This window comes from Bipolaris oryzae (genome assembly GCF_000523455.1).
Source record: "Bipolaris oryzae ATCC 44560 unplaced genomic scaffold scaffold_89, whole genome shotgun sequence".
Lineage (NCBI taxonomy): Eukaryota > Fungi > Ascomycota > Dothideomycetes > Pleosporales > Pleosporaceae > Bipolaris > Bipolaris oryzae.
The window spans coordinates 41,306-54,196 of record NW_006911365.1 but is presented as its reverse complement, the minus strand read 5'-3'; the positions used below and the strand labels follow the sequence as shown (position 1 = coordinate 54,196).

The following is a 12,891-nucleotide window of genomic DNA, read 5'->3' as shown; positions in this document are numbered from 1 at the left end:
AAGAAGTCGGAATAAGGGCCCAAAACATTTGGCCAAACACGGACTAGGGCCCCATGACGACGGCGTGCAGCTTCCCCAGCCAAGCTCCGACCTCACCACAGCTGCCCTCCAAACACATCCCGCCATGGCAGCACCGGCAGCGCAATACAAGGACAGACAGTTCCTCGCCGTTATCGGCGATGAGGTGTGTACATCATGCGCCCTTTGACGGGGTGTCTCGGGGAAGCTGACTGACTGTTTGCAGGACACTTGCACGGGCATGTTGCTCGCGGGCGTAGGCGTATGCTATAGCTCTCTCCGGATGTCACAATGGAGTAAAAGACTGATGAATGGTACAGCACGTTACCCAGCCGCCAGATAGCCAGAAGAACTTTTTGGTTGTGGACGGCAAGACCGAGACGTCTGCTATCGAAGCTGCCTTCGATCGCTTCACCAACGAGCGCAAGGACATTGCCATTCTCCTTATCAATCAGCATGTACGTTGGGTCGCCGGCCATTTGCGAGCATGTGGCTGTATTATGCGATTGCAAAGTTAGGTGCAGCAGCAGGCTGACCAGCGCTAGATTGCCGAGAGGATACGACACCGTGTTGAGAGTTACACCGCCGCCTTTCCCTCGCTACTTGAGATTCCATCCAAGGACCACCCGTATGACCCTGAGAAGGACAGCGTGCTGAAGCGCGTCAGGAGATTGTTCGGAGAGTAGATGTGCTTGAGGGAGCATTAGCCAGGCAAATGTACACAATGTATCATGCAAGCAGTGGTACTAGCACGAGGCATATTGACCAGATGCAGATTTGCGCATGCATATCACGTAGAAATAGTTGAGGAATGATATCCATCAAGTTCAAATTGTTCAAAATGCCATACATGGATGCATATCAATCATATCTACATTAAGCGTGGCTCAGGAACTCGATAACAAATCCAAACTATGCGCCAAACCCAATACAGTAGTGACATTGCGCGTTTACCAAATGAATAGCTCGTATCATTCTCACAGCTCGTTCCTTCGTCGTAACCGGTCCCGCACCATGTCTGCCAAGGGCCCAGACATTTGCACTCGTGGCTCACCAAACTTGATGTTACCACCGCTGTTGGCAATCTTCTCTCCTGTTCCCCCTCTGCATCGTTGAATATCAGACACCGTTGTTGCTCGTCGTGTATGGTGGTGTCCAAGTAGATTTGGTGACATTTACCGGTGGAATGCAATCTTGGCGGTGAGGCAGGTGATCTTTTCCTCGTTCTCCGTGAATACATCAGCAAGAACGGTGTATTGACCCTATGGTGCTGTTAGCATCGTCTTGTATTGTCCAAGAAGGATTCAGGGGGCGCACCGGAGGAATCTCCCTGGGCAGATCAACGTCCTTGGTTAGGCTCATCTCGCCCTTCTTGAGCGGGCAATCAAGATCTCCCTTCTTGATGGTGTCGCATCCGTCGGCGTTCTGGTTGATGAGTGTGATAATGCCATACTTGACCTGGAGGTGCATCTTGAAACCCTCGCCAACCTCCTGTTTGAAGTTGCCCGTGGCTTTGATGCTAAGCGTCTGCCCACTGTGCACGCATTAGTCCCAATTTACAAGATTCCAGGCTACCGAAGCGTCGCGACAGGTGAGCCTGGGAGGCGTCGAGATGGAGGCACGTACGGCTGGGGAGGGTTGGGGCTAAGGTCGACCTTCTCGATGGTAAGGATGTCGTTGGCTGGGTCGCCGCAAAAGTATAGCGGGTTGTCGCCTGGCACCTTGTACTCTTCCTTTACAACGACTTGGTCGCCTCCCATCCACGAAGGCGAGGCGGAGACGGAGACGGCGCTCAGCGCGGCAACGAAGAGCGTGGTAAGCTGCATGGTGGTGGTGGCTGGTAGCGATTGGACGAGGGGCGCGTGAGAAGTGACTTCGAAATGACAGTCCTACGGTTGAGGATAGGGTTTGGAGATAGTTGTAGAGGAGGAATGTGGAGCTCTGCTCGTTGGTTCAGGTTGGCGTCTAGAGATAGCGGCTGCGACTCTGTGTGAGGCTGGGGCGGAGCTTGGACCCTTACCAACGTCATTCTTGTTGGTCACGTTTCATGCATTAGCGCCTGTACTAGCCTCTTATGGACATAAATGCTAGCTCTTCTCCACAACATTATCCCGATACAGTCGGGTATGTATGGCGACACTAGAGACTCATGCTGAACGTGAATTCTGGATGCTGTACATGTAAGGGCTATTTGCAGTTTTGGAGTCGTTGACATTGCCTTGGTAGTAACTCTACATTCTACACTCTCCGTACAGCCAGTCCAAGTATTTGTCCTATTTTTTACATGCAATCTACAACCACCAATCCCAAATTCGACAGCGGTGAGTTAGCCAAGTCATTCATGTCTTTGTGTGAAGACGTGGACAAATTGGAGGTTCGAATTGCTTTTACCAGCAACTATGCACCAGTTTCACCGCTATTTTAGCAACAGGGACAGGGTCGCCATAATGTATTTGATTCAGTTTCTTCTACTCTAGTATGACGCTGTGTAACTGAGATGTTTTGGATGAAGACCTCAGAATTATCAGCTAATTTGGCGTTTGTTCTGTTATTGGACTTCCGACGGATCATATATATCTTATATCCTTTTCTTCCAATATACGTTTAACCTATTCGCTGCGATTCTCCTACAAGGACAAAAATCACATTTACCATGAGTATATAAGCGGGAAGCACACGTGTTGGAGTCAAAGTAAGGACATCAGATCACCGTCGTGTGTGATCATGTGACTATTCACGTGACTAGCCAAGTCATCAGCAGAACAGTCATGTAACTAGCTACACAGTTTCTACAATAGTCTTTCTTTCATAACCATGTCTTCTAGCCGCTGTTGGATTGGAAAAAGATAACATCAGATCAATCAGAAACCCGAACAATATCATCTGGAACATGTAAATATCAATCCAACCAAGGTCAAGTTAAGCAAGCCTCCCGATTGCTTAATGTTCCTGGTTGTAGGGCTAGAGGCAAGTGCACTCTAGTTTCACACGCGATGGCGGTGTAATAGCATCGAAAAAATGAGCAAAGTCAAAAGAGCGGATACAAGAACTTTATTTCAACCGCAACAGTCGGGGTAGAGCACAACATCACCACAGAACTGCAACAACATGAGGAACGCATCCAACCAAGACACCAAACGAATTCCATCATCGTCTAAGAGAAGTGTCGCCAGTGGAACATTAATAAGGAGTATGCATCTCTATCATTACTCCTGTTCATTCTCTCGGTATTGACTAAGGTCTTAGTTTGCGCGGTCGTATGAGGTTTTTATTCTTGCAGGGTGTTCAACCCTGTCGAATGCCATAGGCATAGCACGACTCGGATTTATCCGCCGGCGCATCTGACTATCCGGCACACCTGCATGTGATTAGGATACAATGTGGATAGTTTTCAAATCCCGAAGGGTGTGGAGCAAGGGGGAACGGCAAGTAACGGTTAGGTATATGCGGGGTCCAACCAGCCATGTCACGGCTTTACTGCAGAACGGACTCCACATACAATTTAGCGGTGTATATCCCTACTATAATGCGTTAATTCAAAAGGTCAACAAATCAGCAACGTACGCACGGATGCATTTAAGCGAACCAAGCATTGCTTGGTGGTGCTTAAGTACCTGTTATATAGTAGTTCTTTACTTGCTATTTTGCTTGCTGCCCTCGGATTGTGCATCCTCATACTACTGTGTCTCACAGGAGGAGAAACCCATAAAATGGCTGTCCATCACGACGCGGAAAAGCACGGTGAGGTATCAGACAAATACACAGTAAGTGCGAAGATTAAATTCTAATGCGATCACGAATCTAACTCAAAAAGAAGGACATTCAAAACATCGACGCCATCGAAGAAACAAACGCTCCAGCTGTCCGGGCTTTAATCTGGAAACAAGATCTGCGTATCATCCCCTTGTGCGCTACGATTTACCTCCTTTGCTTTCTTGACCGCTCCAACATTGGCAATGCCAAAACCCTCAATGCCAACGAGGGGCATTCCCTCCTGCAAGAGACACACATGACCAACTACCAGTTTACAATCGCCCTCATGGTCTTCCTTGTTGCCTACGCTGTGTTCGAAGTACCGAGTAACTATTTCCTCAAGAAGTTCAAGCCGAGCCGTTGGATAGCCTTCCTCATGTTTGGGTGGGGCGCTTGCACAATCGGACTCGGTGGCGCGAAAAACTATGCGACTGTCACCGCTGTCCGGTTTCTGCTCGGAGCGTGTGAAGCTGGACTGTTCCCCGGCTTGGTCTACTATCTCACGTTCTGGTATCGTGCACGCGAAAGAAGTATACGTGTTGCTATCATTTTGGCGAGCGCGACACTTGCGGGGGCGTTTGGCGGTGCTATCGCTTATGGCGTAGGGCACATGAAGATGGTACACGGCCTTTCTGCCTGGAGATGGCTGTTCATATTGGAGGGAATTCCTTCATGCGTCTCATCGGTCGCGGTATGGCTGCTTTTGCCAGACTATCCTGAAGAAGCATCGTGGCTATCGACATCCGAACGCGAACTAGCTGTTGCACGTTTGGAAAACGAGGGGTCAAAAGGCAACGCACCTTCGCTTACCTGGAAGACAGCCAAAGAAACATTACTCGACGGCCGTCTCTGGGTGCATTACATCATTTACTTTGGCATTTCAGCACCATTCAGCTCGCTATCGCTTTTCACCCCGACTATCACCGCTGGCTTGGGTTACGAGAATCTTCAAGCCCAGCTCATGACAGTTCCTCCATACGCGGTTGCGTATGTAGTCTCTATCGTCACCGCTTGGTCGTCGGACTACTTCAATGCCCGCGCGTTGCATGCTGCCGCCTTATCCACCATCGGTGCAATTGGCTTTCTTGCGTCAGCACTTCTCCCTGCCGACGCCTTCCATGCACGATATGGGTGTTTGATTATTGCGGCTAGCGGTGCATTCTCGTGTATCCCACCACTACTGGGCTGGTTGAGCACCAACATGCATAGCACTGCTGCGACAGGACTGGCGATTGCCCTTAATGTTTCTTGGGGGGCTCCCGGCCAGATTGTCGGCGTATGGATATACAAAGCAAACGAGAAGAAGGCGGGATATCCGACAGGGCATTGGACCAATTTTGCGATGTTGATGATGGTTGCTGTTGGGTGTATTGGCTTGCGCTTTTACTACCAATGGTGTAACAAGAGGATGCGGCAACTGGGAACGGATGGAACAAATGCGATGAGAGAGTTTAGCTATTGATTTGGCATGCTGCCCATCTAGTAGAGCTTCGTATAACACCGATGGAAGTCAACAAACGAAGACTGTTTTCTTTTCTGAGTCTGAGTAACATACAAGCTATACCGTGATTGACGAAACAACTTGTAGGTCCCTAAATCTAGGGGCGCACTCGAAGCTTCCCATCTTGAAATCTTCTTCTAAACGGAAAGGATAGTGCTCTTGGGATTGGATCCACCCACATTGCCGGGTTTCTTGACAACGTAGCCACCATGTTCGATAATTTTAGCAAAGTTAGAACAGCCACCTCCGTTCCATAAGAGGATATTCTTGGTTTCGCTGGGGAGAGGTCCAAGAGCGTCAACAGTACCAATAGCGAGTAAGTTGGCCTTGAGCTTTTGAGGTGTGATATCAACTCCAGAGTAAGCAGAGTTCTTGGCAGGCTGAAGAGAGAGCATGTAGGCAAGAAGACCAGCGACATGGGGGGTAGCCATAGAAGTTCCTGACCTAAGATTGGTAGCGTACTTATGGCCAATCCAGGTAGATAGAATCCGATCTCCAGGGGCAAAAATGTCAACACACTTGCCGTGGTTAGAGAAGTACGCACGCTGGTCTTGCAGATTCGATGCACCAACGGTAATGACATTGTCGAAGCCGCCAGGATGCCGAGTACACGCGTCGATATTGTCGTTGCCAGCAGAGACGGCGAAGTGGAGGCCAGCACGCACAGCATTATCGATAGCTTGTTTCTGTGCGGTAGCAGGACCCGGACCTCCTAAGCTCATATTGACAACGCTGCCCTTGAAGCCCTTCTTCCCGCTCTTAACAGCTAATTCATGTCCTTTGACTGCGTATTGAATAGCTAAGATGGTGTCGGATGTGCGGACTGTTTTAGAACTGCCAAAGACATTAAGGGAATAGAGATTTGCTTTCTTGGCAACCCCATGTCTCTTGCCAACAAGAGTGCCAGAAACGTGTGTGCCATGACCACGAATATCTTCCTCAGGCTCGTTCTCTAGAACTCGCTTGAACCGTGTAGCCCGACCCTCAAAGTCCACATGCTCAATGTTAGTACCAGTATCTATGACATAGACGTCAACACCCTCACCACCATCGGCGGCGTATAGGTGGTTGTTCCATGTTTCGCTCTTCAAACCATTACGCTGTGAGATACGAGCAAGTCCCCAGGAAGCATTCCTCTGGATCATATGCTCGCCGCATGGATCATTGTTGATTTCAGAGTCATTTTCATCGAGGTAGAGTTCAGAGTCGCGTTCGATGTAGTCAATCTACTGATGTGTTAGTTCCAAATACTAAATAGCTGCAGGATTCTAGAGACGTTGGAGGTTTTTCTAGTCTGGTTGTGCGAATGTAGCGGCCTGGCTATTGCGATGATCGAAGGTTAAGCACCATACCGTCGCCATTGAACAGGTTATGCGGACTCTTCACATTGGTACTGCGTACTAGTGAAGAAATATGAATACAACATACATCAGAGTGGCGCTGAATTGACTTGACAGTCTCTTCACTGAAATGACCAGAGTATCCCATGAACCCAGACATCTCATATGTATGCTTGAGACCGGTAAAGACGTCGCCAGAGCGCTTTCGAAGCTCCATGCGATCCTTGCTGTTCGGCTGAATGCTTTGAAGCCAATCATAGTGCTGAGAAGAATCTTTGACATCCTTCTTGAAAACAACAATGTATCTGTCAGGGACTACAACTGCTGAGCCTGACGATATAAGTGGGGCTACGTCGTTGCCAGTCGCTGTAAACGTTGGTGACGCCGCGGCCAAAGCCGATAGCGCAGAAATTAAAATGTATCTCATGATAGTAATTCAGAGTATGGGGTGGGCACCACGAAAGAACAGACGAAGAGCGTTGTGAGAGTACGAGAGGTTGGTAATTAGAGAAAGGTGAACTAAATAAATATGGAAACTCAGCCCTTGTATTTAAGAAACCTCAGGTCATTAATCAATTTGTCCGATTATCATGGCATAATGCAGCTCTAGGCTAAGTGGAGGTATGATGGACGTGCTTGCATTGCTTTTATGGTTTTGCATCTGGGTCATGTCTAGTGTATGAGCTCACCATTTTTTAGCTTGAGAAAAGGAAAGAAAAAATATAGCAGATCGTGTCCCGACCTGCTGGTAACAGGACAATAGACTTAAAGTTGGTGCAATTGAGTACGTAGTTATATGACAGAGGAAAGATTGCTTTGAGATGCTAAGCTAGACAGTGTCAAGTGATAGCTTTTCAAGTCATCATACTTCCTACCCAGAGTCTTACTCTCGGGATATAGATGTTGTAATCGTGCTTATGCGAGACAATCTGATATGCTAAGCTCAGACTTAATCAACCCTCTAGAGGCAGCTAAGGCGGTTGAACACTTACGGCGACCGCGCCGTCCCAAGTGTTTGTATACTGGGCAGGTCCTGCCCAGCCTTGTATGCGACCATGAACGCGGTCAATCTTGCTTACATAGTCGCCAAATATGTTCGATCACAGCTGCGGGTATACCGCTTACCCAAGGTACGGTAAAGCATTAGATCTTGGGTGATACAGCCCATTGCACTTTGAACCGTGCATCTTCAGCTTTCTTTATAATTTTTATACTGCAATGAAGCAATTTGAATTTTTTTGAATGTAGTTATCTGATCGGCCTTTCTATTGTCACATGATGAAGTTCAAAAGTATACATTGCTTTGAAACAATGGGATGTAGGAATTGATGTTTTTTGTACTGACTTTTCTCGTTCTCAACATACGCTGTATATCACTCGCTGGCCTTCTCATATATGGAAAAACACCGATATAAGTCTTCTTGATTGAACGCTGTCGTTTCAGAACAGTTTTTCCCCGATGAAGGGTTTCAAGACCTATTACAGAATGTTATGGCTTGCTTGCGAAAACGCTTGTCTCTTATGAACACTCGTCGAAAAGATAGTTATTTTCATACTTTGGTATTGGTTCAAAAGAAATAAAGGGACTAGTGCCCACTGTTAGGAAAGGGTATGGAGCAGTGCCAATGCTCTGGAAAAGAAGCACTCTGGTGTAACGTGACTAGCGCCCCAACTTCATAGCTACGCTACTAGGTGCTCTTAGACAGCTCGTTAGCTCAGAAGAAGAATTGACCGTAGATCCTAAGCATACTTTTGCTTCATGCATCCATATGAGTTCATATGCGGATTGGCATAGTTCGAAAAGGAATGCTGTACAACCGACCAAGACGCTGGTATTTTTGAACAATCTCATGAATTGAAGAACTTACCTCGGAATTCATAGTCTGGGGACACGCCCCATTGGAAATAAAACCAAAGCGGAAGAAGTCAAATAACTGGTAGACGCTGGGAGGATATGGCACCAAAAATGATCCATCATAAGGAATAAGAAAGATTCCGCGCCGGAGGGAGAAAACAGTTTGGGCTCCTTTCAAAAGCAACGAGAAAAGCGGGAAGCATGGACGACATGATTGATATCACGCTAACATCTCCCAGACGCTAGTATGTAATCGTAATCCTCAGAGACATTAGCGCAACAGGCAATGGGATGCATGTATTTATCATTGAGCTCAGTGTAGTCAAATGCTGAAAGGTCTTCTCTCATCTGGATTTACACCTACTCATTTGTCCTATTGCAATAATATGCATTCATATGCATTCGTTTCTCTCCCACCAGTTACTTGCTATCCTATATATAGGGCCTCTAGGTGATTGCTGAGATACTTCTTTTTTACATACATCCCTTTCGTCTTGATGTCCGTTACAGGTAGAGCAGTATAACCTAACACCATGTATTACGGGTCTAGAGCAAAACTCCTAATGCTTTGTTGAATATCTAGGCTAGGTTTTGTAATGATTGCTGTATTATCTTATTTCAAAGCTAGAAATCAGCTCGTGATGCCCAAGCCAATAAGGGCGGTAGAGAAACGTCGCTTTACTCAAATAACGCTGAAGGCCCTTCCTATGGACCTCGGTTTGGCGCAAAACAGAACTAACTGGAAACAAAAATCTACAAAGGTTTGCATGCCTCTGGGGCTCTTAGGCTGATGCTAGATTATAAAAACCATTCAATGCGATACTGTATTGACTTGGTCCATGATTCCTCAATTGTCGATGATTAAAGTGTGTCGTAGCCCAGCAAAGCGAATGTAAGAGTGAATACATGGAAGGAATAAGCTCTATATACCACAACTCTCATTCCCATCCCACCAAAAAATCGTTGCAAACATACTAAATGCGGGCTTCTCTAGCTATTCTTCTTTCTACCCTCTGCGCAGCAGCATATAGTGCCGGTACCTCGTACCAATGCCAAAACGGTAAGTAAACCAGAAATCCCACGCCCAAACCCCGAAAGTGAAGCTCACATGTGAGAAGAAACAGGTGCAACACCATCCCTTTGATGCGCCAACTAACCCCTCCGACATACCCCATTGCGCCTGCTCCTATACCAACGGCATCACATTCAACTAGTCTCTCTCCCCGGACCGCTTCCGGCCCGATCATCCCTGATAACTACTAGACCGACAAAGAAGGCATGCCTCTCACACGAGCAAGAAGCCGTTCCCAATCTCAACGAACAAACGAAAACATGCAATACGCGCGAGGACACCTTGATGAACGAGCTCACTGAACAAAAAAACGAAGCGTGCAAAGCACGCGAGGACCTCTTGACAGCCCAGCCCAACAAAGCAAACGCCGAGTTACCTCTCAAGCAGCAACAGCAACAGCAACCCAAGTACGGCGCCATGCTCGCCGAAGAAAATCTACGCCGAGCGCACCAATTCCAGTACCTAGGCTGCTACGTCGAAAGCAGAGAGCGCGCCATCAACGGCAAAGTCACCACTGATTCCGCGATCACGAGGCAGAAATGCATGGCTTTCTGCGAGAAGGACCTCTACCATGCTCTGGGGGGGGGGGAGCGGTAACGAGTGCGGGTGCGGTGATACGTTTCATATTCCTGCTACCCTTGTTGGTGATGAGCATTGCCAGACAAAGTGTGGGGGGCGATAAGATAGATACTTGTGGAGGGGGGGGGGGCCTGGTATCTAGCTATTTTCCGAAGTAAATGGTGGGTGGAGAGGCGTTTTAGTTAGACTTGTGTGTCTGGTTTGGGGTATGGTGGGATTACATGGCTGGAGGAAGAGAGATGGAAAGTGCAATGGGGTCGGGATGAGTGGTTGTTTTCTGTAGGGATAAATTGTTGAAATTGGTCGAAGTAGGGTGCTTGTACTGTACTATACATGGGTAGATGTACGCTGAGTCTCTTTGCAAATAGATTTGATTGGCTCGTTTCTTTAGCGAATGTGTAATGTTGATCTAGCTCTAGTCTCAATGTGTTACAAGCCTGCATAGAGTACACTATCCTATCAAGAGTAGCCAATGTAAAGTTGTATGGCAAATTCACGTGACTCAGTACTCTTTCACTAGGTCATCTCAAAATGGATTCGCAACAATCAAGGGTATTATTCGGCTAAACTACAGACCTACAGAAGAGCAATAGTCTCTTCTCTATTACCAACATTACATCGTAGCGGCTTAAGCAGTCATTAACTTATGCGCGCGACTCTACTTGCTCAATGTTGTTCTGCTTCTCGAACTGCATCGCAGTGTCCCTAAGAGCAGGTTTTAGCGAGTCTGCTACTTCACGAGTGAACTTGCGGGCCGAAACCCTATGCTCAAACATGACATCAAGCTCAGAGTACGTGAAGCCCTTGGGCTCGGGAAGACGGAAGTAACCCCAGATGATGAAGAGGAATGCAATGCCAGCCCAGAAGAAGCCGCCCTTGGCACCCCAGTTCCAGTCATTCTTACCGACCATCTTGGGCATAATGGTGTTGGTGACGAAGACGATAGAGTTGTAGGATGCGCGAGAGAGAGCGACGGTCTTTACTCTGAGACGAGAAGAAGGAATTTCGGCAGCGAGAGAATAGCAGATAGGCCCGAGTGAAAGCTAGTTATGTTAGAAAAGATATGAAAAAAAACCATAGCCAGAAAAACATACCTGGAAGCAGAAAATCATGAGGATAATCAGAACACCTCCAGCCAGACCGGCGCTCTTGTTCGACTGCGGCGCGAGGCCAATGAATCCAACGATCAAAAGAATGAGAAAGATAGCGGTGAGACCGATGAGGTAAATAGGTCGTCGGCCAAAACGCGTCATGATCCACCAGGCGATGAAGCAACCAACTAGACCCAAGCAATCCTGACCGACGGTGAGATGGAACGAATCGTCTTGGCTGAGACCAACGCCTAAAAAGAACTGGGTTCCAAAGCCCATGAAGGGAACTCCACATAAAGCTTGCGTGATAAAACTCATGGCGCTGACCTCAGTACGGTGAAGGTCACTGCCGCGGAACAAATGCCAGTAGTTGGTTCCTGCTCCAACCTGCTTCTCGTACTGGTCGGTAACAATCATCATCTCAACGTGGGCATCCACATCAAACTTGACGCCTTCGGTAGGGGTGGTAATCTTCCGGATTGCGTCCTTGGCCTCGTCGATACGGCCCTGCCTGACGAGCCACCATGGCGATTCGGGTGCAAGGAGGGTAGTGACAATGATTGGGATCGGCCAGATCCACTGGAGAGCAAAAGGAACACGGTAGCCCCACTGTGTCGCGTTCTTCATCAGTCCAGTGAGGATACCAGTGGAGAGAAGACCACCAATAACCCAGCACATGTTGATCCACGACGTCATGTATCCTGGTACTAGTCAGTATTGTCGTGTGCTCGGCGCGTTTGGTTCACGTACCTCTAAGTTGCAAGGGACAGAGATCCGCAGCATACGAGATGGCAAGTGTCTGGAAAACACCCCACGGAAGACCTTGGATGATACCGCCCACAAGGAACATTTCGAGGCCAGTAGAGAAGAATGGAATGAAGATGGCGCCGATCATGAAGACCATGCTGCCAATCATGGTTTTTTTGTATCCGATCCATTCTGTGATGTAACCGTTGATGATGAGACCAAGGATGCACCCGACCTATCAGAACATGTTAGTCGGTGATATTAATGGTCCAAGCGAGGTCCGCACCTGAGTTCCGTTGAGAATGATAGTCTGCCATCGCGAAGAGACCAGCTTGTTGCCATCAACGTCGACCTGGTCGCCGAACCGATTGCGAAAGGGAGTGAAGGCGAAGAACTTGTTCATCAAGCTCGTATCGTATCCTTCCATGACGACGCAGAGCGAGATGACGAAGGAGAAAACAATGGCCTTGGACCAAAAGCGCAGGGCCTGGCGGACGGTCATGTTTTGCTCGTTGCTGATGGCCGCGCTGGTGTCGTCGGCGGGATTGGAGGCGTGAGAGGCAACATTCTCAGCCACTTGGGCTTCGGTCTTCTCCTTGGAAGCCATGGTGGTTCAAGCTCGAAGATCGGGCAAGACGCACAGAGTTGTCCCAGGAGATTGAGGGTTGGTGATGGAGACTGGAGTGAAAAGAAGATTTGAATGGGGCCGAGGCGTAGATATATAGAGCGGCCGAGAGCATGGCTACAAGCGTTGGAAGTCGGGCCAGAGTCGAGCCACGAGAGAAGACTAGTCCGAGGGAGTGGTTGGCCCAGGTGCTCGGTAGTGGCCAAGAGGGGCATGGCCAGATCTACTTGCGGGGAAAACCATGGGGAGAAGTTGATGCCAGGTGCCCATGGGGACAGTATGGAGCATTCTGCTAGGCGAAGTGACCAGT

General features: G+C 48.2%; 6 protein-coding genes across 6 annotated transcripts; 3 read left to right on the top strand and 3 right to left on the bottom strand.

The window, feature by feature from the left end:
- Positions 1 to 124: 124 nt before the first annotated feature.
- Positions 125 to 704, top strand: COCMIDRAFT_6363 (uncharacterized protein; the record flags this gene model as incomplete). The annotated part of the gene is made up of 4 exons (XM_007690983.1): positions 125 to 184; positions 245 to 280; positions 339 to 476; positions 564 to 704. 4 exons carry the CDS (start codon positions 125 to 127, stop codon positions 702 to 704), a joined length of 375 nt encoding a protein of 124 aa, XP_007689173.1.
- Positions 705 to 1,193: 489 nt separating this feature from the next.
- On the bottom strand, positions 1,194 to 1,844 carry COCMIDRAFT_27352 (uncharacterized protein; the record flags this gene model as incomplete). The annotated part of the gene is made up of 3 exons (XM_007690989.1): positions 1,194 to 1,280; positions 1,336 to 1,552; positions 1,645 to 1,844. The coding sequence occupies 3 exons, from the start codon at positions 1,842 to 1,844 to the stop codon at positions 1,194 to 1,196; spliced, it is 504 nt and encodes a 167-aa protein (XP_007689179.1).
- Positions 1,845 to 3,728: 1,884 nt separating this feature from the next.
- COCMIDRAFT_98527 (uncharacterized protein) lies at positions 3,729 to 5,233 on the top strand (the record flags this gene model as incomplete). The annotated part of the gene is made up of 2 exons (XM_007691007.1): positions 3,729 to 3,782; positions 3,836 to 5,233. The coding sequence occupies 2 exons, from the start codon at positions 3,729 to 3,731 to the stop codon at positions 5,231 to 5,233; spliced, it is 1,452 nt and encodes a 483-aa protein (XP_007689197.1).
- A 227-nt stretch (positions 5,234 to 5,460) lies between these two features.
- COCMIDRAFT_69996 (uncharacterized protein) lies at positions 5,461 to 7,039 on the bottom strand (the record flags this gene model as incomplete). Its single annotated transcript, XM_007691006.1, has 2 exons — positions 5,461 to 6,498; positions 6,701 to 7,039. Coding segments are annotated over 2 exons (1,377 nt in total), but the record flags the coding sequence as incomplete, so codon positions are not given.
- Positions 7,040 to 9,108: 2,069 nt separating this feature from the next.
- On the top strand, positions 9,109 to 10,136 carry COCMIDRAFT_27349 (uncharacterized protein; the record flags this gene model as incomplete). Its single annotated transcript, XM_007690988.1, has 4 exons — positions 9,109 to 9,228; positions 9,345 to 9,359; positions 9,462 to 9,527; positions 9,744 to 10,136. 4 exons carry the CDS (start codon positions 9,109 to 9,111, stop codon positions 10,134 to 10,136), a joined length of 594 nt encoding a protein of 197 aa, XP_007689178.1.
- Positions 10,137 to 10,762: 626 nt separating this feature from the next.
- On the bottom strand, positions 10,763 to 12,563 carry COCMIDRAFT_37836 (uncharacterized protein; the record flags this gene model as incomplete). Its single annotated transcript, XM_007690995.1, has 4 exons — positions 10,763 to 11,161; positions 11,213 to 11,910; positions 11,960 to 12,191; positions 12,243 to 12,563. The coding sequence occupies 4 exons, from the start codon at positions 12,561 to 12,563 to the stop codon at positions 10,763 to 10,765; spliced, it is 1,650 nt and encodes a 549-aa protein (XP_007689185.1).
- Between the last annotated feature and the right edge of the window lie 328 nt (positions 12,564 to 12,891).